General features: G+C 45.2%; 1 protein-coding gene across 4 annotated transcripts in view; it reads right to left on the reverse strand.

Moving 5' to 3' along the window:
* Positions 1-23,107, reverse strand: part of HDLBP (high density lipoprotein binding protein) — a 55,588-nt gene that overhangs the window by 8,212 nt on the left and 24,269 nt on the right. For all 4 annotated transcript variants that reach the window (XM_035133376.2, XM_035133377.2, XM_035133375.2 and 1 more), the window contains exons 3-19: positions 21,151-21,263; positions 19,069-19,223; positions 18,185-18,400; positions 15,423-15,629; positions 13,659-13,874; positions 12,856-13,062; positions 12,186-12,293; positions 10,662-10,766; positions 10,081-10,159; positions 9,422-9,561; positions 9,065-9,169; positions 7,088-7,201; positions 6,644-6,730; positions 6,372-6,503; positions 2,797-3,015; positions 399-620; positions 53-271 (exon numbers count right to left, since the gene is read on the reverse strand). In XM_035133376.2, coding sequence (XP_034989267.1) covers positions 53-271; positions 399-620; positions 2,797-3,015; positions 6,372-6,503; positions 6,644-6,730; positions 7,088-7,201; positions 9,065-9,169; positions 9,422-9,561; positions 10,081-10,159; positions 10,662-10,766; positions 12,186-12,293; positions 12,856-13,062; positions 13,659-13,874; positions 15,423-15,629; positions 18,185-18,400; positions 19,069-19,223; positions 21,151-21,226 — 2,607 coding nt within the window. In that variant the 5' untranslated portion in view covers positions 21,227-21,263. The remainder of the gene's footprint in view (positions 1-52; positions 272-398; positions 621-2,796; positions 3,016-6,371; positions 6,504-6,643; positions 6,731-7,087; positions 7,202-9,064; positions 9,170-9,421; positions 9,562-10,080; positions 10,160-10,661; positions 10,767-12,185; positions 12,294-12,855; positions 13,063-13,658; positions 13,875-15,422; positions 15,630-18,184; positions 18,401-19,068; positions 19,224-21,150; positions 21,264-23,107) is intronic.

Genomic DNA, 23,107 nt, shown 5'->3' on the forward strand with positions numbered 1-23,107 from the left:
GAAAAAGAAAGCGACCATGGGTGAAAGAAGCTCTTCTCACATGGACACTCACCAAGTCATCAATGATCTCCAAGATGCGCTTCTTTGCCGCTTCCACGCAGTCTTTTGCTCCTTTAAGGGTGACCTTGTCACTCTGTGTCCCAGGGCGTGGAAAGCTGACCATCACACCCCCATACTCCTCTGCGATGGTCCGTAGCACCTGCCCTTTCCGGATGACAAAGTGCCGGTGGTGTTTAGGGTCCACCGTCATGGAATCTTCAATCACATTGTCCTGAAACACACAAGGCATCGTCACTGCCTGAAAGTTCTCCAGGGCAATGATCTCCCTGAAGTCCATATGTTAACATCAAAAGGTTATCCCTTCATATATTGACAAATGAAAAGATCTTTTTCCTCACCAGGTTCTTGATGAGCACTTCCAGCTCCTTCTGGGCCTCTTTGACAGCTTCCTCTGTTCCCATGATAGTAATCAGCTCCTGATCTTTGTCCTCCGAGGTGGGGAAGATAATCCGGGCACCAGTATTATCACGCACCTTGCGAATGTTACCGCCTCCTTTGCCAATCAGAAACTTGTGGTACTCCGGTTTGGCACGCAAGTCCACAGTATAACTCTTTGTTTGCTAAACAGCAGGAATCAATAAAAATAAATGCATCAGGATTTGGGGGTATTTCTTTACATTCTTGTCGCCGTTTTTACTGGAGAAAACTAATATGACAGCCCTACTGAAAAAATATGTGGAGGTTAACAGCTTTGAGATCCAGATGCTCAGAATAAATCAGGTTAAAAGCCCTTTTCAAGGCATGAAAGGTAGAAGTTAAGCAATATTCATTCATTCATAGAAGCAGAACTCTGTTGGCAGGTTTCAGAGTTGCACTATTACAAACGTTCCTTCTGTCACAAGCATATTAGCTTGCACAGATGGTCTCTTTCTGCACTGTTCTGGGGTTTCCCATGACACCCCCAGAGCCAAATTCAGCTTGGGGGGGGGGACATGGGGGGGGGAGCACCATTGCACAGGGTTTCTGCTGACGCGGTTTGTTAAGTGAATTCTGCCCTGTATACTAAAGCAAATAAACACTGCAGTCCAGCAAAAGTCAAATTATCTGTACAAATCATGCTAAATTGAATAAGTCTGCATATAGATACTTCGCTTGTCACAGAAAATATTCCAATGGCTTTATAAGCAATCCCTCTACGCATGTGCAGCGGGTGCTCACGTTAGAGAGGATCACACCCAAAATATATGTACAATGAATACTTTTTCTAAAGTTAGAATGATAAAACATGGGAAGCTGTTTGATGTAGAGCTAGACCATTAGTCTACCTAGCTCCATATCATTTACTGTGACTGGCAGTGGCTCTCCAAGGTTTCAGAAACGAGTCTTTCCTTGCCCTATCTGGAGATGCCAGGAACTGACGCTGGGACCTTCTGCATGCAAAGAAAGTACTCTGCCCCATAGTTTCAGCACTCTTCCACCACGCCCTCAAAGGGTGGTACAGAGGAGAGTAGGCTGGAATTGAACCAGAGAGACATCTGTTCAAATCTCTGCTTAATCCCCGACACTCATTGTGACCTTGGAAAAGACACTTTCTCTCAACTCTTAACCACCCCTTAGAGTTGGTACGAGGGCTACCTTCAACTGCACCAAAGAACGAACTGAGTGAGAGCTGCATATGTAGTAAAAGACAAATGAAATGCTTAGTCTGCTAGAAACCAGGAAAGTATGCCAAAGAAAGTGCTTTGAGATTCTGCACTGGCTCTGAATTTGCCTCTAGTGGAAAGACCAGCCTCAGGGCTGCAGACAAATGGAGCGAGACATTATAGCTAGACAGAGGAGCCCAACAACAGATTGCTGTTAAGTAACCTGACAGGGCCAAACACCCTGCCATTAAATGCAGTGTAGGCAGATTCCACCTGTTCTGCAGATTTAGGACATGCTGTTTTCAAAGCAGCACCTAAGAACTTGCACGTAAAGGGTGTTTATTTAGTTAGTAAACAGAGAGAGTCAGTTCTGAGTAGCTCAGGATGAAGCCTGGGCCTGTAAAGTTCCAGGAAGTTGCTCTGAAGGCTCCAAGAGAAGCCAAAATTCCAGACAAGCTGCATATTCTTCCGTACCCAGCTAAGGCTCCAATAGAAAGAAGGAGCAGCTCAAGTTGCTCCCCTTTTCAAGTATAAATATAGCCAGCTGGAATTATTAAAGCAATGATCCCTGTGTTAGGGGAACACCCCCCCTCCCCTGCTCCAAACACCAGACAAAGGGAGTGAGGGAGAACTTTTCCATAGCACAGTGACGTACAATAAATTTTCAATCACCTTTAACAACCCTGTTGGATTAGCTATTAGCAGGAAGGGAATAAATTTAGGGAGCAGCCATATTTTAGTGGCAGAGTAAATGTATTGCATGTCTGATCTTGGTGTCCATAGTTAAATTGTCTTTAGGTAGCAGGTCCAGGCAAGACCTATGCCTGAGACCCTGGAGCACTAATTCTAGTGATAAGAGACCAGGAGTTCTCAAACTTTCTATCCCCAGGGATCAGCTCTTGAGAGAGCTGAAAATTTCTAAGGCCCATCAGTCACAAAATGACGGTATGGGGCACAGCCAGCCACAGAATGGAAGCAGAATGTGGCATAATAGGCTAGCAACTGCCAACTTTCTTTTTTATTAGCTAATCCCCGCCCCCCCCGGGGAATGTGTAAATTTTTGCCACAGTGATTTCCTTGTGACCACAAATTTGAAGCTTATCCATAGGAACTGTGCTAGCAGCACCTACTTTTCCACATCCATGGTTCCTACCTTCTCTTCTGCCAGTTGTAGGAGCTGTTTCTTGGCCTTTTCGACGTCCTGGGCAGGGCCCCTGATGGTGACTGTATCGCTGCCAGAGCCTTCTGTGGGGAAGTGGATGTGAACCCCACCACACTCCTCCATGATGGAGCGGATGAAACGACCTTTGGCACCAATGAGCGAGTTGTGCAGCTTGGAAGGGATGGAGACCTCCACCTCTGCAATGTTAGCCTGGGGCAGCAGCAAGGGGGTAAGGAGAGGCACAGACAGAAGAGAAGAGGTATTTAGGCCTTTCACCCCCTCTTCCTTCATGCAGAGAAATTGTAGAACCCCGTCTCCCCCACTATGTGCTCAGTAAGTTCCCCCACCCCCATTATTTCTTATTAAAAACTAAGACTGACAGCGGGAATCTGGGACTCGTGCCAGGAACCAGCTGGATGTGTCAGCAAACGACAGTCACTGACTGCATCAGGCAGCACTACCCCACAGAAGCAAGCACGCCTATGTGCTTCAACACAGAGTTCTAGGGGAGTGTCCTCCTCACAGTAAAAGGAATAGCTGTTATTCAGAGATACCTTCATATTAAACCTCAGATCAGATGGATGTAAGTTGAAAAATCCTGCCCTTTCTTCTCTTTTTTTTACAGAGGCCCCCAATTCACTGCATATTAAATGCACACAGAACAACCTGTCTTGGTTTCTCTTTTCTCAGCTGCCGGTGAAAGCGGCGGAAGGGAGGTGGAGAGAATAACTGAAGCGCCAATAGCACGTCGCTTAACACGTACCTCTGCTGCTTTCAAACAAATGCCTAAAGAGCTAGCTACAAAATCTGGCTGGCTGCTCTATTTCTGCATGCCAGCGATGAGAGGGCAGATAGGATGTGGCAATTCTTTTCGCCTCAGAGGTTTCTATTTAAAGTTAAAGGATTTCTGATCCAGTAGCGGCCGGGGGGGGGGGGGGAGAGCAGACAAGAGGACATCCTTAAAATGTAGGAATGTGAAAGCTACAGTCCTCCAAATGTCATTGGACTACAACTTTAATCACCCCTCATCACCTCTGGTTATGCTGGTTGAGACCAATAGGACTTGTAGTCAAACAGCAGCATCAGAGGGCTATACGTCCCCCATCCTTGTGCCAAAGCAATGTGTTTCAGATATACTTTGAGATCTTCAGCATGGAGGAGTTTCTGGCTCTATGTTCATTCTACAGTGGTACCTCTGTTTACGAACACCTCGGGTTACGAACTTTCGGTTTACGAACCATTGAAACCCGGAAGTAAGTAACCCGAGGTTTCCGAGGCCCATGAAGGCCTCCATGGAGGCATCGGAGCGTCCGCGACTGGGACGCAGCCACGGAAGTGCTCCGATGCCTTCACGGAGGCAAACTGCACAGAAAGGAGCCTTTCCCCGATGCGAGTGCCCTGCGCTGCGGCCGCCTCTCAGTCAAGGCGGCTGAGTAAAGCGCGGGAACCCCGGGGGGGGGGTTCTCTTTGGAAGCTCTTACCTCGCGCTTAGAAAAGGGCTTCCAGCAGCAGTAGCAGCAACAGCAGTGAGAGGTTTTGCGAGTCGTTTCGCTGCACGGCGGTGGCAGCGCTCGCAGCTCTCCTTCCCCCTCTCTCTGCGGTGCCGGCCGGGCGACCTTCCTCCTCCTCAGAGCAGACGCCACCACCAGACGCCAGGACTGGCCGGGGTGGCTCGCGGTGCGCCTGGCTCTGGTTGGAGCGGCGGCGGCAATGGCGGCTCTCTCAACCCCGAGCCTCTCCACTCCGCAGGGGCGCAATGGTGAGGGCCCGGCCTCGCTTCTCTTGACCCCTCCGCGAGGCCGGGCCTTCACCGTCGTGCTCCTGCGACGTCTCTCCACCTTCGGCGTCGCGCTCCTGTGGAGAGGCATCGCAGGAGCGCGAAGGTCCGCTTCTTTTGAGCCCTCCGCGAGGCCGGCTCAAGAGAAGCGGGCCTTCGCTGTCACGTTCCTGCGATGCCTCTCCACAGGAGCGCTACGGCGAAGGTGGAGAGACGTCGCAGGAGCGCGACGCGAAAGCCCGCTTCTCTTGAGCCAGCCTCGCGGACGGCTCAAGAGAAGCAGACCTTCGTGCTCCTGCGACGCCTCTCCACAGGAGCGCTACGGCGAAGGTGGAGAGACGTCGCAGGAGCGCGACGCGAAAGCCCGCTTCTCTTGAGCCGGCCTCGCGGAGGGCTCAAGAGAAGCGGACCTTCGCGCTCCTGTGACGCCTCTCCACAGGAGCGCGACGCCGAAGGTGGAGAGACGTCGCAGGAGCACGACGGCGAAGGCCCGGCCTCGCGGAGGGGTCAAGAGAAGCGAGGCCGGGCCCTCACCATTGCGCCCCTGCGGAGTGGAGAGGCTCGGGGTTGAGAGAGCCGCCATTGCCGCCGCCGCTCCAACCAGAGCCAGGCGCACCGCGAGCCACCCCGGCCAGTCCTGGCGTCTGGTGGTGGCGGCGGCTGCTCTGAGGAGGAGGAAGGTCGCCCGGCCGGCACCGCAGAGAGAGGGGGAAGGAGAGCTGCGAGCGCTGCCACCACTGTGCAGCGAAACGACTCGCAAAGCCTCTCACTGCTGTTGCTGCTACTGCTGCTGGAAGCCCTTTTCTAAGCTCAAGGTAAGAGCTTCCGAAGAGAAACCCCCCCCCCCCGGTTTCCCGCGCTTTACTCAGCCGCCTTGACTGAGAGGCGGCCGCAGCGCAGGGCACTCGCGTCGGGGAAAGGCTCCTTTCTGTGCAGTTTGCCTCTGTGAAGGCATCGGAGTGCTTCCGTGGCTGCGTCCCAGTCACGGACCCTCCGATGCCTCCGTGGAGGCCTCCATAGGCCTCGGAAAGCTCTTGGTAGAAAGTAAAATTATTGTTAAATTGCTGCTTTAGGGGGTGTTTTTTATCGCCTGGAACGGATTAATCCACTTTCCATTATTTTCAATGGGAAAGTTTGCTTCGGTTTATGAACGCTTCGGTTTATGAACAGACTTCCGGAACCAATTGTGTTCATAAACCGAGGTACCACTGTACATGTTTACTGTAGAATATGTACTATATAAACATATTTATTTTATGGTCAGTCAACAAGGGTTTCCATAGTATATAGTGTTCAGTGGGTTGTTGTTTTTTAATTGTAGCACACACTGTACTAAATGGGGAAGGGAATCCCTTCAGAAAAAGCTTCCACAGAATCTAAATGGTTCAAGGACCAAACAAACAGTGTGATTATTTCTCAGAACTGCTACCTCTTCAAACTTGACGTCTGGAGCTTACTCCAGAATCCCTTTCCACTTGCGGGTTATTGTAGTACAAGCCCAAACATCTTCCCAGCATTGTGACCTTTTGATTATGTGGCTTTTATCAAGAACAGTTGAGGGGCAACAAAGATCTTTTGATTTCTGGGTGGCAGTTCACCTGGAATATTTGGTGAGTGATGTCCGATAAAGCCAAAAGGAAAACTAACACACATGCCCCCCCAGAAAACCAAGACATTGCCCAAGAAAGTTGTGGTTTCTCTCTAAGGAAACTGAATCAATCTGCATGCAACTTTTTTTTTTTACTGACATTGGTAATAGCTGTTATGCTGAAAGGGCTGTTCGTCTTACCAACTCTTTTTGGATGGAGAGAATCCGATTGCGAGCAGCTTCACAGTTGGCTCTTTTCCCTGTAATGATAATTGTCTCCGAATTGCTATTCTCTGCTGGGAGATCAATCTTGGTGCTGCATTCTTCACGGATCTAAAGCAAAGACACACACACACAAAAAAAAACACGTTAAAGGAACAGACATGGCTGCCTCCTGGGCCAAAGAGGTGTCAGAAATACACTGAGAAGTAATAAACTACAAGGATAACAAGGAAGAATCAAGGAAGTCTCACCTTTTTGATATTTGCACCTCCTTTCCCAATGATGTTCTTGTGGAATTGTTTGAAGATGGGAACTGAAATGGAGTAGCTGTTTTCAACCTTACAAGAAAGGAAGCATGGATGAGTGGAATAAAGAATAGACACAAAGTTGTATGAGCAAATGTGACTTTACCTATGTTTTACTCATTTTCTCACAGTGCCAGCAAACCCCACTTTTGGCAGGGAGCTGTGTCTTTTCCTGACTCACACTCAATGTCCTAAATTACACCAGCTGAAGCACAGGTAAGTGTGTCTTGCAGGAAATGGCCTCATGGGCCAAATTAATAATCCTGCTGGATCTCATTGAGGCTTATAGACCGCGGGTTCCCCATGCCTGATTTAGTAGAATGCTTAGCACTGACAAAGCCCCTGTATTTGCAAACCAAAGTGAAAGCAGAGGCAGAGAAGGTCACCTACCAGATCCGCCACCAACTTCTGCATGTACTTTGTGCATTTTTCCACCTCATTCTTGGGTCCTCTAAGTTGGACAATGTCACTCTTGTGTGAAGGATCTGGGAAGTTGATAATAACCTGCAAGAAATAGTTAATCCAAGATAATGTTAAACAGGTTGCTGAGTCCCAGGAGGTTATTTCCATACTGTGGAATTCAAGGCTCACAGAGTTTTCCTCTGTGCTCCAAGACACAGCCCTATACTAGTTATTGCTATATGACATCACCTTGCTATAGGTGAATTAGCACAATGTAATATGAGTGAGAAGTAGATAAAAAAAGGAACAGTAAAACAAAAACACACTCTGCTGCAATAGTTAGCTAACACCCACAGCCACCCATTTTTGTATGTGTCTAAAACAGCACCTCCAAACATTATTTCTTAAGGGGCACACAGAGAAAGAAAGAAAGAAAGAAAGAAAGAAAGAAAGAAAGAAAGAAAGAAAGAAAGAAAGAAAGAAAGAAAGAAAGAAAGAAAGAACCTGTCTGTTTCAGAATCTGCTTTGGAGAGGAGGCTGCTTTACTTTGGACCACTTCAGGCAAGACCTAGTATGCTTTGAACCAAAGACAGAGCCTCACTTTGGTTTTCTAAATTATATTATTAATTTCATTTCTATACCACTTTATATTTTTAAGAAAAAATCTCAAAGCGGTTCACACCACATTAAAACATCACTTAAAGCAATCCGGAATAAAACATTACTGAAGAAGGTCAAATGTAAAGTTTTTGATATCTCCTTCCTGCTATGCAATTCAAAAGAGACAGTGTTGTCTTGATTTCAATGAAAGCCTGTTTTACATTTATGAGGCGAGGGATGTGTCGGAAAAGCATGAAAGAGGGAGCCTCCTATGAACAGCTGAAACTATTTTGAGGGGGGGGGGAAAGCCCAGAGGGAAACTCCAAAGACAATTTAAAAGGTAGAACAGAAAGGGCTTAATAGAGGCAGTTGATACCAAATAGGACAAAGAGGGAATACGAGAATACGGAAATGCAATGGGAGAACAGAGGGCTGTGGGAGATGGGGGACATGAGTGATAGGAGAAGAGCTTAAAGTTGCCCCCATGAAGGGGTGAAAAAAGGTAAGCAACTCTCCATCAATCCCCAAAATGGGACCTCCTGGCATCTGACAAGGGTTAGTTGAAAAATTATCTAGCATCAGTAAACATGACTTGGAGAATTTGCTTTCTCTATTTGCCTAACACTTTTGTGGTAGCCTTACACAATACATTGCAACGTTCTAAACTATTGTTTTATCTTTGTAACCAAATGCAAGTGGACAGCAAACAGATCGGGTAGTATTTAAGGTTAAGATATAATGAAGTTTTACTCAGAGTAGATCCATTGAAATTATTGGAAATTAATGTTCATTAATTTCAATGAGTCTATTCCAAGTAAAACTTAGATGAATACCACCCCTTATTTATTTACAAGGCAGCAGTAGCAACAACAACAGAGGGATTGCCTTGGATTCTAAACATCAGCTGTGGCTGATTAGCTGCAAGTAAAAAAGAATGCTCCAACCCCAATAATATTTTTTTAGGCTGCACGCACAGGACATACCAAATAGGCAATGATTCTGCCAACCTGATGCCTTTTAAAATTTTAAATAAAGAAATATTGGGGCCAGATTAATGGTCTAGGACCTTGGCAGACACTAGAGTTGCTGCAGAGTGTGAATAGGAAGCCACCAGGGGCGCCATTTAAGAGCACTATGAGACCCCCAATTGCATGGGGGTTCCATTCCTGGTCACCGCATGCATCAGCAGGACGTGCACAAGACTGCCTTGCCCCACACCCTTTGGGCACTGAAAATGGTGTGAGTGTCAGCGGCCATATGCATGCTGATCACGTGCAAGTGGGGAGATGCCTGTAATCAAGTCAATATAAAGATACATTTTAATCTGTCTATCTGTCGTGTGTGTGTTTCAAAGACTTCTGTTACCTCTGGAAATTTATCCCGGGTATCCCGAATCCGTTCACCCTTCTGCCCAATGATAGTTCTATGGAATTTCTGGTCAATGATCAGGTCCTTTGTGCGTTCATTTTCCTGGGGAGGAAAAATGGGGCGGGAGTCTCCATGATTAAAAGTCTCCATGCTTGAAACACATGTTGTCTTTCATTCACACTTGCACAACAGGCAGATGTACCAACCAGTCAAGCTGCAAAGTTTGACAACCCACAAACGTCACCACAATGATGCACCACCCAGGTAGAGAGATAAAACAGAATTGCTTCCCTGGTGTGTGGGAAAGTTTGGCAGGAAGCCTCGCTAGTAGTTAACACTTCTCTCCTGGCTCACCATACGTGATGCAAGTTCCAGCAGCTCTCTCTTGGCCTCTTGAACTCCCTGAGGGTCTCCTTCAATTCTGATGAGGTTGCTCTTCTCATTGTCTGGAGGGATTCGCACAGACACTTTGTACTGGTCCTTAATCCTGTTGACTGCGAATCAAAAAGATTCTGCTAAGAACACTCGTCCTCTGCAATCAAGGCTTCAGAGTTTCAGAACAAGAGGCTTTCTCCTTTAAGGATTACTTGCGCTGTAGGAGACACTGACCTATTCACAGAGGACAAACTAGTAGAGGGGGAAGCGGGATTTCAATGCTTAGTCAACATGATGTTTTAAGAAAGAGATGCATATCTTCCCATTGGAAACTGTGTTCAATAGAATAATTAGGAATTGAGTGGGATGGTGCATACAGAGGTTATTTTCCCAAGATTTCCCCCCCATTCCACATTTTCAGTTACCGGTATCTATTCTAGAAACAAATTAAGAAAGTTTCTCAAGGACCTCCCATTTTTGCAGAGAGCACATTATTAGTTCTCCAGAACACCTCAGTCTTAGAGACCCGGAAGTACAGCCAGAGACCCACAGAGATGAGATTGTAGGCTATCTCTAACAGGGACAGCAGCAATGCATATTACACACACAGGGAGACACTGAACAAGCATTTAACTCACTGTTGGCTCCACTCTTTCCAATGAGATGTCTGTGGAATTTATGGTCAATATTGATTTCAGTATAATCCATCCGGTTATTCTGCAAAGAGCACGCCATAGTTAGCCAGAATCAGGAGCAAACACATACTCCTCTAGACGAGGAACAAAGAACAGAAACAGGACAGCAACATCAGCCATGACACAATAGATAACTAGCCACTATTCGATCCAGATGTTCAGTTGAGGAAAGTAGCTCAAGCCCGAGCAAAAAACACACAGCTTGGGGACACTCAGCAGTTTCACCATCACTTGACACAGATTATGTTTCTAACACAGCTCTTTGTTCCCTTTATGGCCATTCCATTGAAAAAAAATCAACAGCCTCCTTTTGTCTCCAGAATTGCAGTCCTAAGCACACATACCAGATGTCAACTCCACTGAACTCGGCGCACTTGCTTTGCTATGGAATGTAAGTTGTGTATTTAATCTAAGTAGGAGGACATAATATGAGGCTTGAAAGTTTTGAGTGATGGCTTGCATCTGCACCTTTCATTTTGATAAGATGGCCACACAATATCAGAAACAGTGGCTTCTTAACTCACCAGATCCTTGACCATGTTCTCGATTTGTTCTTGAGCCATATTGACATCTTCAGTGGGTCCCTCCAGAGTGATTTTATCTTCTCCTTCAGTGAATTCTATGTGAACCTTCCAGTAAGGGAGAAAATTCAGCATCAGCATGAAACTACTGAAGAGGGATCCATGTAATGGCAGGGGAATGAATGTGGCAATGTGGCTTTTGCTTGCAAGAAACCCCTTGAACTTGTGTTTTCTAAAGATGGGAAGGACGGGTAAGATCTAGGGAACTACTTCATGGTTAAAAACATGTGCTGAAGCCTTGTTCTAGCCAACTGAAGTATTGGGTGAGAGACAGTTGCCTAGTAGAACAAAGCTTTCTTTGAGGTGGCACTCCATTGGTGGAATTCCCTCCCCAGCCTCATTCAACAAGCATCTACTTGACTAAACCTTAGGCATGAGCTACCCTCTTTTTGCAGATAGCACCGCACATTAATAGCTGGTCAGAGCCATTATAGCCAGACATTGGAAAGACCTAGTAGGTGCCAATCTTTTATTGTGGTATAAAGAAGTGTGGGATATAGCCTTTTTTTAAGAAAAGCTTACATACAAATTAAGAGTTGGAAGAGGACAAAGCAAAACATTTTTTGTGATATGGGATGTATGGCTTTATTTCATATGTCAATGATGATTCAAGCAGCTTAAATCTGCAGATATTAAAATAATATGGTTGATTCAGTAAAATATACTTGACTAAACTGTGCTCCACTTTTTCAACTATGTACAGTATATCAATATTTAATTTCAATGTATCTTGCTCTACTCATCGTTTTAGAAACTGTATGGAATGGCCCTCATCAGTACACTTCAGTTTCTCTGTATTTTATAACTTTTGGGGTTTTTTATATTCTTATTCTGTATAATTTTCAAAGATGCTCTTTAGTGAATGTTCAGAATGTTCAGAACACTGTATTTTCCCATCAAATATTAAATTAATAGGTTATTTACAGAAAACAACTTAGGCATTAGTTGAAAATTATATGCAAACTTTGGGCAGCACTAATTTTTTTCACCAACTGTGTTTAGCTGCTGTTTGGCCCTATTTGTGGTGAAATTGGTTTCTTTTTTACTGTTAAGATAAAATAAACACAAAAACACAACCACCACAAATTCAAGTGTCTTTGAAAAGCTAATCCTATCTAAAATGGGAGATGGTGACAAGTGGAATCTGCTTTCTCATTTTCTGTCTTGCTGCCAACCTAATTTCGCCCGATTTCACAATAGTAGAAGTTACTTGGAATCTCTGGCCTCATGTTTCAGAACTCCCCAGAAGTGTGGTAAAAAGCCACAAGGGCTTTCAAGGTTTCAATTTCTCTATTCCTTTTAGGGGGATGAAGATGAGACTCTTTGTAGACTTTGTCCCTCAGACTACAAGTCTGCCTCACAGCTATGAGATATATGTGCATGTACACCTTTTGAGACATTGCACTCATTGCAATTCCTCAATTCCAACGGCAATTATGCGAGAATTCACTTTTGAGGTGCTCATACCTTTGGCATTTGCTGGGTGATTTTGGCCAGGTTTTGCCCTTTCTTGCCAATGATGAAACGGTGAAGCCAAGAGGGGGCAGAGACAGAGGAGACTGTGAAACTGTTGGCCTAAAAAAGGACAGTGTTGTTATGAATAAATTTAAAATTCAATTAGCAATATGCATTAACTCAAACCACTCAGAAGCTGTATCACTCTAGTTCGCATCGCAATCCAGTATCCTTAGCTGGACGATCTTGTCAGGTACCAGACAAGAAGTTGCAGCGTTCAGCAAAAAACAACAGCTTAATAATATTAATGTATTATAACAGCTATCTATTAGCATTTTTATGCAGCATTTGTGAAAGTTTATGATCACATAACGATTGCCCAAGGCCCGACCTTGGCCCTCACCCGAATGCCATAAGGCCCACACTGCGCCTGAATTCAAAGCCTGCCCACCCCTGCACTCCCCAGCAAATTAACCCGAGGAATAGGAGCTTTCCTCAGTTGTTCCCAGCACTAAATAACTGCCCTCCCATTTCATGCAGCAAAAAATGTTGTCCCCATTATTGATAGTAACTGAACACACTATATGCATGCATTCTGAGCCATGCTGCATTCCAGCAATTTAGCAATCCTAACGAACGTACTGACTGCCAGAAAGGCCTAGCTGTGTGGCAACCTGGTTACCTTGGCATAGACTTCAGTCAGTGCCTGCCCAAGCTTTTCAGGTTCACCACGCAGTATCACAGTCTCTGAGCTGCTGTCTGTGGGTGGTATCTCGACCGAGACTCCAGTTTTCTCCAAGATCTCCTGCAGGGAGTTCCCTTTGGGACCGATGACGTACTTATGCTGGGACTTCTTCACCTCCACAGCAATGGTGGTAGTCTTCTTCTTCTGTAGGGAGAAAGGAACTAGGGCATCAGTAATAAGGGCTAGGGAAAAAGAAAGGGGGTGCATTGGGGAAGTCACCAGGAAATCTCTAGGATTAGAAATGGGGCAGAAACTTGTCTGTGTGTACTCTAAAAAGAAGGGCTGGATTTACCAACCAATCAACCAACCAACCAACCATGAAATATGCTAAGACCACAACCCATCTTCTCTCTCTTTTTACATAGGGAAGACACAGGCAGAAAGACCACATCTGTTCAGTCCGCCATAAAGCCTTCCTGTGGTTTTGGTTCAGCTATGACTTTAGATACAAGTACATAATCTTGATTAGCTAATCAAGCCATCAGTGGATCTGTGTTTGTGCATAAGTTCCAATGAGCAAGTCTCATGATTCTGTAGGTAGTGTGCTCTCCTGGCGAGCACCTGTCGCAAGCTGCAAAGATGCTGGGAGAATGAGAACACTATACGTCTGTCCCAATTCACATTTGTGGAGGTGAAGGGAAAACTAGACAGGAAAGAGCACCCCACAAATCAGAGGGGGAAAACAGCTCAGGGCTGGTCTGTGCAATGTGGCACTGCTCAGAGACCATGAAGTATCTTACCTTCTCCTCGTAGATCTTTTTAACCAAAGCAACTGCTTGGGCCAGCTGCTCCTTTTCTCCAATGAAGACTATCTCCGTTCTGTTGACACTGGGAGGTGGGATGTTTATGCGTGTCCCTGTCTCCTGCATGATCTCACCGACCAGCTTGTTGAAAGGGCCAGCAATGAAAGGATGATATACCTTCTCCACCTCAAACCTTTCAACTGCACGCTTATCCTGGGAAATAAAGCAATATGTGCATGTTCTATTTTTTTTCCTACACAGCAAAGCCTAATATTGCAAGTGTTCCAAGCAGATGTTACCAAAGTATGTCAAGCCTACAGAAATTTCACTGAAATTCCTATACTCCTTAGTGTGAAGCTCTTGAGACTGTTGTTCACATGCCTCCCGCTTTTCCTGAAACATTCCTCCCTTCCCCAAAAGTGGTACCTTGGATAACCTGACTGGGCTGCAGACATGTGGCTTGTTAAAAACAGAGCCTGGATCAACAAGGTTATTAGAAGTGCTGTGGAGTGTGGAGTAAAGGAAGGACACTGAAGGCAGAGGGAATTCAAAACAAGAGTTCAGAAGAACAAAAAAAAGAGTGGGGTGGGGGAAGACTATTATATGATACAGTTCACCGAGATTGCTGCACCAGTGTTTATTCTTAACAGTCCACATAATCCCCAAATATATGGGGAATGGAATAAGGGACTTGGTTCGGTTTCGGACAGTCTGTGGACAGCACTGCATATGCAGTGGTTGAAAGTGCAGGTGCAAGGCATCTGGAAAGGCAACTGAAATAAGAAAAACCTAGGAGGTAAAGGATGATCTCCCTATTCCAGAGAACCCAACTCAAGAGTAACCTGTTTCCCAGAAACCCTCCAATCGTCTAACCAGCCTCATGCCTTAGGGCCACTCTACATATTGATGACTGTTGTGGGAAACATGGGTGTGTTATATGTGCGTTTCCTGGAGTTGTCATCAAAAGGTGGTGCCACCTAGAGTTTAACCCACAACTATTTGGACGCAAGTCACTTCTCAGCATGATTGGACCTGCACATTCTATATACATGGCAGGTAGTAGAGAACAGTATATGCAGACTTGGGCTGCAACCTCAATCCCATCCGCCCTTAAGGCTTTGGGGAGCCACCATTGCACCTGTTGCCTGGCTGCTCACTCTAGCCATGGGGTTGGAGGCAAGATGCTCAGGCAGTCTTGCTCAGGTCTCACAGCTGATCTGGCCTACCATCAGTGCTTGTATGCCCCTTCGCAGATAGCATCCCCATCAGTTGAAAGCCTCAGAACTAGGTCCTCCAAGGGCAGGGAGGGTGTGGGACTGAGCCACATAAGGATCCCTGTTTGGTCTCACAGGCATCACCAGACAGCATCTGCCCCAATCCAGACCTGATCACTGTGCTGGTGAAAAAGGCATTTGGATTGCTCTGCCCAATCCTACATAGCTTCGTACACAAAACATATTGGTGCTTCTGCTTACCCAGAAGTCCAAATGATGTTAATGGAGCTTATTTTTTTAGATGTGCATGTTTAGGGCCATAGATTTTAACTGCCTGGAAGAGCAGAACAGCAGTACCTGTAATGTCTTGTTTGCTCAATATAGTTGCTTATAAAACTACCCAATTTGGGAGGTGCTGTTCTTGGTTATTGTAAATGCTCTGCTGCAGAGGCCAAGACTAAGTCAGCTTGTCTTAACTACTCTCCTCAGAAAACGCATAACGACAGCAATGTTTCTCAGAAGCAGTAACGGTGGAAATGCTGCTTACCTGCTCAGCAGAGATCAGCAGGATCTCATGCCGTGCCTTCTCAATCCCTTCCTTGGTGCCGGTGATCTTGATCTGGTTGCTGGGGTCATCCGGGCGGGGGATCTGGATCTTAGTGGCAGTTTTGAGCTCAAGGTCCTGCAACTTCTCTCCATTTTTGCCAATGACAAAGCGATGATGCTCCTTGGGAATGGGCACCGTTGCTGAAGCCTACAACAGACATCAAGATGCGGGATGAAGCTGCAGGCCAGTTCCATGACACGGATGTGTCTCTATCACCTTAAGGCGGGGATGAGAGAACCTGTAGCCCTCAGCCTAATTTCATGCAGAAGTGAGGGGAGAGGAGGAGAAGGAAGTTGAAATGGATGGTGCAATGGGAGGAGGAGGAATAAACCCTCGGCAACTGATCAATAGAGGCTTCTGACAAGAGCTATCTACTTCTCTCCTGGCAAACTGCTGTATGAGGGAGTGTGTCTGCCCACCACTAGCACCCGACAACTTATCCCCAAGAGAAAATGGCTGTGTACACACACACACACACACACACACACACACACACACACACACACTTCTCTATTCCAGCCCTAAAGGTTGGGTTGACCAATCCAACAGAGCTGTGTTTTGCCCTGAATGCCATAGTGGAGGACAGAATTTCAGCAGTGCAATTTCTCCCACCGTATGCAGGAGGAGGTGGCGGTGGTGGGGGACTGTGCATGTCCAAGTTCACCACTGTATACAACTATCAGAGATAGGAGGAATTATCCAGCAGAATCAAGTAATAAAGAGATTTGCATGAACTGTACTACTTGAGGTTTCAGGTAGAAAAGCTTTCTCTGTCTACTGGCATCAGGCAGGCACGTTTGCTGAGCTCTTTTCAGTGCCTGCTTAAATCATTTTTTGTTTAGCCAAGCCTATCCAGACACATGTTGAAAAATTATAATCTTTTACTTATTAATTATTGATCATTCAAATATTTCTGGTAAACCACTTAAGAGGTACAGTATCTACATTTGTTTTTTTAAATATATATGTTGGACTGCTTCCCCAAATTAAGAAAAATAAAAGTCCCTGCCAAGTTCTCCCAGGCACACATTCTGTCCACTCAGCTTTATTAAGACTCAACCTAGCCTTCTCCCTCCCTAACATAGCATTTCATTCAGTAAAGTTATGTGGGTAGGCGAGTGACGGTGGAAGGAAGCATTCAGCCATGCAAACTCCCATCTTCATTTAAATTTCTCAGTCTTCATTGGAACAAAAGACTCCCAGCTGCAGTGTGAATTGGAAACACTTCAGAACTAGCTCAACCACTCAGACTAGCCTGATTGTATGATCTCTAATGTTATAACTCAAATTAAGCATAATTATGTTGAGCATACACCCCTCAAGCTATTTTCTATGTCCTTTCTGAACCTACCGTATTAAATTTTAGATAGAACGGGATATTAATATTTCCCTTGGTGGAGGGCATAATGCCCAAGTAAGAGTTTTCCATTGCCAGATGGGTTTATGGGATAAATCAGGATGCTCTAAAGCCCTGACCAAGTCCCACTTGAAAACTTAGTCATGCTGTCACAAATACAGAGAGTTAGTTCAAGGTTCTCATTTATCCAAACACAGAAGTTCTCAACTGCAAGCTAAATTCTGGTGGTTGGCAAACAGGCTACAGAAGAGTTGAGAATATATGTACTTGCCCATGCAGCCACTTTATCTTTCCTGGCAATGGAGACAGAGGCCCATTATTTTCATAGCAGGATTTCAGACCAGGCAAACAAAAAATGGGTCACTTAATGTGGCCATGCCAACCTGTCAAAACTTGGCCCACAGTGTGTATGGAGATAAGGCTCTGGGCCCAGCCACCCAGTTCTAGCTCCCTACCCATTTTAGCCAGCTACCAATTCACAAGACAATCCATCGTCTTATCCTATAACTGCTATGTTTACTCAGCTACCTTTGAAGAGGGACTTCCACACACCTACCAAAACCTTTTGACAGGTGTCTTCATGATCACCCCATCTACATATTTACCGACATCCCACTTTTTTCTAAACACAATCCATTCTAAACTGCCTCACAGAATTCTTTGAGCCATCTAGTCCAAACCTCTTCCTTAGTATTTAATTAGCCAACAGCTTAGGGTCAATGGGCATTAGCCACCTTAAGGGATGCAACACCCACCACAAAATGACGTAGGGGACTCAGTCCACTTTCTCTCTCTTGCCAAGGGAGTAAGAGGATTGGATGCTGCTCTGCCCATCACTCATGCCTTGCTCTCTTAAGATAGCTGTAGCATCTCTCCTCTAATGTTGCCAAGTGCTTTGCCGCAGAAAGCAGAGGGGAAGAGATCCCAATTTCAATGTATTTCCCCCCCTCCTCAGGGAGCACTGAGCTTTTGGAAGAATTTTTTGGGGGGAGTACACAGTACTACTGTTCACCATAAAAATCGATCCCATTGTACCTCATTAACACCCAAAAACAGTCACCCACAAATGCATCATCTATAAACATCACCAGGTTCTGGCTTCTGGAGAGATTACTTGCCTAAGACTGGCTGCTAGAAAAGTATGTGGGGAGGCCATGGTTAATTAAACTGTAATTAGCTTTTGAAGCTCAGTTGAAAACACATGGCATCACTCCAGTGACCTTCCATGCACTTAAGATGCAGTGCAAAGGTGAGCTGGCCTACTAAAATCTATGCTTGGTTTTATGAGCACCCACACCTTGAGGAAGGTCACACAGTGGGAAGAGGAGAGAACCAAGTCACTCACCTGTGTCTGAAGCTGAGCTACGATCTTCTTTCGAGCCTTCATCACCGCTTCTAGCTTGCCAGAGACCATGATCGAGAGTCCCTGATCCTTTGCGAGAGACAGCTCCAGGTGAGCTCCCGTCTTCTGCATGATGTCCAAGCAGATTTTGGCCTGCTCCCCTTCCCCAAACTGGTTCATGTCCTTGTATTTCCTCTCTTCCAGCGGCACATGGAACACCTGCTCAGGCAAAAGGAAGTTTTGTTCAACTTAAACAATGATAAATTTACTTCCCTTTTGCAGATGAGCAGATACTTCTGCTGTAACAAGACACTTAAGCACTCAACTGATAAATACATACTGGGCACAACCCTCCATGATGTGATTAAGCGAGCCCTTAGATTTCAACACAAAAAGATACAGTGGTACCTCGACTTACGAAGGCGATCCGTTCCACGGCGCTCTTCGGAAGTCGAAGCGTCCATTTTGCGCATGCACAGAGCACGCACACAGCGAAAATACTTCCGGGTTAGTGGACTTCGGAAGTTGAAACCTTCGGAGGTTGAGGCACTCGTAAGTCGAGGTACCACTATACTTAACTTTTAGAGTGGAGGCTACTTTTGGAGGTCAGCTACGCTGACAACCCATTTAATTTAGCACAGGATTAATGTAGCATTCAGGGCTCTGATGTCACTAACTGAGTAAGGTCAATATCTGGGAATGTCTCAGACTACATCAACAGAATTATCCAAAAACGGATTGGTTAATGCCATCCTGCTTCAAATACAGTAGTCTTTAAACTTTAAACTAGCTTGCTAGAGGGTTACTGAAAAGCATTTGTCTTCAAAGCTTACAGTAGAAAACTAAGTGTTGGGTAAAAGAGTGGGGAAATCTTCTTTTGTACTGACCTGAGTGATGACAGAAGCCTTGATTGGTCGGATTTTGCTCCAAGCACCAGCAGGTTCCTGGGCTGGTTCCAAACATGCTGCTTTCTCAGGGAGAGGAGGGAAGGCATCCTTGTAAGTTGGAGGGTCATTTTCTTCTTCAGCATTTAAAGCTGCAACTAGAGTTGAGCAAGCAAAGAAACAATGAAGGATTTCATACACAAATAGCGCTCACCCTGCTGATTTCCAAACATGCTTGAGTTCAGCAGCAGAAAATAAAGGCAATAACTTTTAAAAGAAATTACTGAAACCAAACAAAATTAAGCAACTTTCTATTTGGCAAACCACCAGTGGTTGTTTCTGTCTATCAAGTGATTAGGAAACCTTTATCTTTTGTGGAAATCAGAGTTAATCTTGACATTTAACACACATGCCCTGGACCCTCACCACCCTTTTTCTTATTGCAGCCAATGGAATTATGGGATTCAGGTTTGGCATGAAGAACAAGTGGATGATCAGTTCAGTCACCTCTAGTGTCAGAATGACCCCGCCTGAGAGTTAACAAGTTGCTGATTTGGCAAATTATTTTCTTATTGAGAAAGGGAGGACCAGGAGCTAGCTGACCTTCCTCTGCTTCTTTTGTTAATGTTTTACTTGGAAGGTAGGACATGTTTTGCTTGCAGGCTGACCCATTGATGCTGCATGACTTAGCCATCTATAAAATTCATTTTGGGAGTCCCTTGACAAACTAAACTGACCTGGTATCTGATCACGCTTATTAAACCCCATTCATTATTCAATTTACACCTATTACTTACACTACCTTGTGACAAAATAGTAAGATACTTGATAAGAGCAGCTAACAGGATTGTATGGAAGAATGATTAAACACGGTAAAGTCAAGCAGTGTTGGCTGCTGCCCATATATTGTAACTTGCTCAACACAGCACTATGAAGGACAGAGGAGAACAAATATTTAATCGTTTTTGTGGTTGTGATAAGGCTTCCAATATAGAAAAATAGGATTAAGAAAGTCCAAAAGATCGTTTAGCTCACCCCCTTCTCCTGATTAACCTAGCATTAACCCATGTGATGAAGTGTATGTAAATACACCACATGGAGAGAGGCTGCACATTAAGGAACAGCTTGACAGAATGAAAAGAACTAGGAGAGAGAACCTGCAGATCAGACAACTCGTATTTTGAACCTCTCTTACCCTTGTATTTTGTTGTTAGCCCTTTGCCACACGAGTATCAAACTTACTGTCTCATTCAAGCAACAAAGACCCCAGGAAGGCTGGCTTGCACTCCCTCCCACAACAGAGGTGGGGAACCTTCTTCAGCCTGAGAACTGCATTCTACTTGGCCAACCCTACAGTGGCTTGGCCAACCCTCCATCACCAAAAGGAGAATGGCCAAGGAATAAGTGGGCGAGGCCACACACACAATATCTATACACACACACACAGCGCTTGTAAAAGGCTTAAATGCTTTCACTCCCCAGCTGAACCCTCTGGGAAGGTTCTCCAGCTACAATTAGACTAGAAAAGGCCTTCCTAGAAGGCTCCCCCCTAGCCTAAATATGGTGCAAGGGGCATTTATGGAGGTATGTTAACTCTTCCCTCCCCAGCTGTAACCCCCACCCCCTTCTGTGCCACAATTAGGCTTGAAAAAAGCCTTCAAGGAGAGAGGAGAAGTAGGAAAAGCAGCAGATGATGCGGGCTGGGTAGGGAGGCCTCAGGGGGCCACATCCAGCCCTCAAGCTGGTGGCTCCCCAGCAAACAGTGTTAGAAACTAAGATATGAAAGCTAGGAACTAAATGGCACCTTAAACCTAGGTTCCGGGCACAACAACGGAATGTCTAGGCATGATTTTCTTATAACAAGAATACAAAGCTGAACTGTAGCTAAAATATTGTGTTCATTTTTCACATGATCTAATCCTTCCCCTGCCCAGACTGTGCCCAGAGCTCAGGAAATGTGCGCGCTAATGAAATTCCCGGTCGCAAAATGTGCCTAGAACAATGGGAGTAGAAGCTGAATATGCCACTTTTGTGCAGAAGTTTTCAAAAAAGAGATTTTCCAGTAGCCTTGCCTTGCAGTCTTACCTTTCACTTGCTGCTGAGCAAGGCCGCTGCGATGTTCAGCAAAGCTCTCCTGGGTCAAAACTGCCACGGAGCTCATGGTCGATTTCCCACCCACGCACAATCCGGGTATGCCACTGGTAGCGCAAAAGGGAAAACACCGTCATAATTACTAGCAGGATGCGTTTAAATAGGGAGGGAAAGTAGATGTGGCGTGACTGGCCACTTGCCTGGCACAAGCTGAAACTGTCCCTAGTTGAGTACCTCTTCCTAGCCAAAAAAACTATTTCTCCTAGGGCTGCAAGCAGTGCCTTTCTTCCCAGCCAGCCTGGAAAAATACTGATCCATTGCTTTCGCTGCTGCATGGTATTACTTCAGTTATTCCTTTGAGGCTGGGAAAGGTGGCTGCAAAAGCACTTATTCCCCCTCTAGAAGCAACAGCAACATGCCCACCGCCTCCTTGGGCAGCTTTAAATGTCTGTGACAGTAAGCTGCACTAATATGAGGAGCTGTTGGTTGAATTTTGAACATTACAAAACATAAAATGAAAATATGTTATCTTGGGAAATTGTTGACTAAATCTGTCTGCCTTTGCAATATCTGCCACAAATAGTGGGCTATTATAGATGCAACTCTAGTCCTCTTCACATGCAACCTCAGCATGTATTTTTACACATTGTAGGGCAGAGAAGCGAACATTGGCCTTATATGCTCCCCCCTAACACACAGAACTTTCAATATGACCAGAACCTGAGTCAGGTATTTAGGAGCATCAACATTACTTCACACGCAGGGTTTAGTTCCTTTACCAGTCTGACAGCAACAGCCAATTCTAGATATGTTAGAATAAATAGAGCAGCCTGATTTCTTTGAAAGAGCAATCTAGCCAATAATCACTTTGCGATTGTCAGAAAGTAAAGAATACCTGGAGGTGGGGACATATAACCCCAACCATCTTGGTTAATTGGGCATGTACAAAACTCTCTAGCACAGGGGTACCCAAACTAAGGCCCGGGGGCCGGATGCGGCCCAAACACCTTCTAAATCCGGCCCGCGGACGGTCTGGGAATCAGCATGTTTTTACATGAGTAGAATGTGTCATTTTATTTAAAATGCATCTCTGGGTTATTTGTGTGGCCTGCCTGGTGTTTTTACATAAGTAGAATGTGTCCTTTTATTTAAAATGCATCTCTGGGTTATTTGTGGGGCATAGAAATTCGTTCATATTTTTTTTCAAAATATAGTCCGGCCCCCCACAAGGTCTGAGGGACAGTGGACCGGCCCCCTGCTGAAAAAGTTTGCTGACCCCTGCTCTAGCACTATTCTGAACGCAGTGATACAAAGTTAGCCTTCAAATGTCCCAGAGAACAAGTTAATTGTGTGCCATGTTAAAGGTACTGACTTTTTAACCCTGCTGCCTCTTAATTATAAGAATTAGGAAACAATTTGTGAGAAAGGGACCATAATCCCTTTTCACTTTATCTACACAATTGTAAACCTCTTTTTCTGTTCCCCTTAATTATCTTGTTTCTGAGCAAATCTAGGTATTTTAAGCATTTACACAGAATTTCTCCCCTGAATAATTTTTCCCTTTCCTTCTTACTGGAACACTAGAAACAAAAATTCTTAAAAGCAGCAGCAGCAGCAGCAGAGGTTCATTCCGCATTGGGCATGGACCATATTCAACTGTGTGGGCTATAGTTTATTTTAGAATACCAGCTTTAAGTGCAAGCATGCATGCGCGTGCACACACCTTGAAGAACCACTCTTTGTTACAGGTAATTGCAGGAGTAAGTCATGTGAAATCTATGAATAATTAATGGGCACTACTAAAAACAAGGGTGGTAGTGAACTCAAGAGCTTTGCTAGTGCAACAGGATTTCCCCCCTCTCACACCCCCAAAACTGCTCACAAGGGTAGGGGGAGACTGCCAGAACAGATTGCATGGGTAAAAGGCAAAAGATTTATATGTACTATCTGA

The sequence above is a fragment of the Zootoca vivipara genome, chromosome 5 (genome assembly GCF_963506605.1).
Source record: "Zootoca vivipara chromosome 5, rZooViv1.1, whole genome shotgun sequence".
NCBI lineage: Eukaryota > Metazoa > Chordata > Lepidosauria > Squamata > Lacertidae > Zootoca > Zootoca vivipara.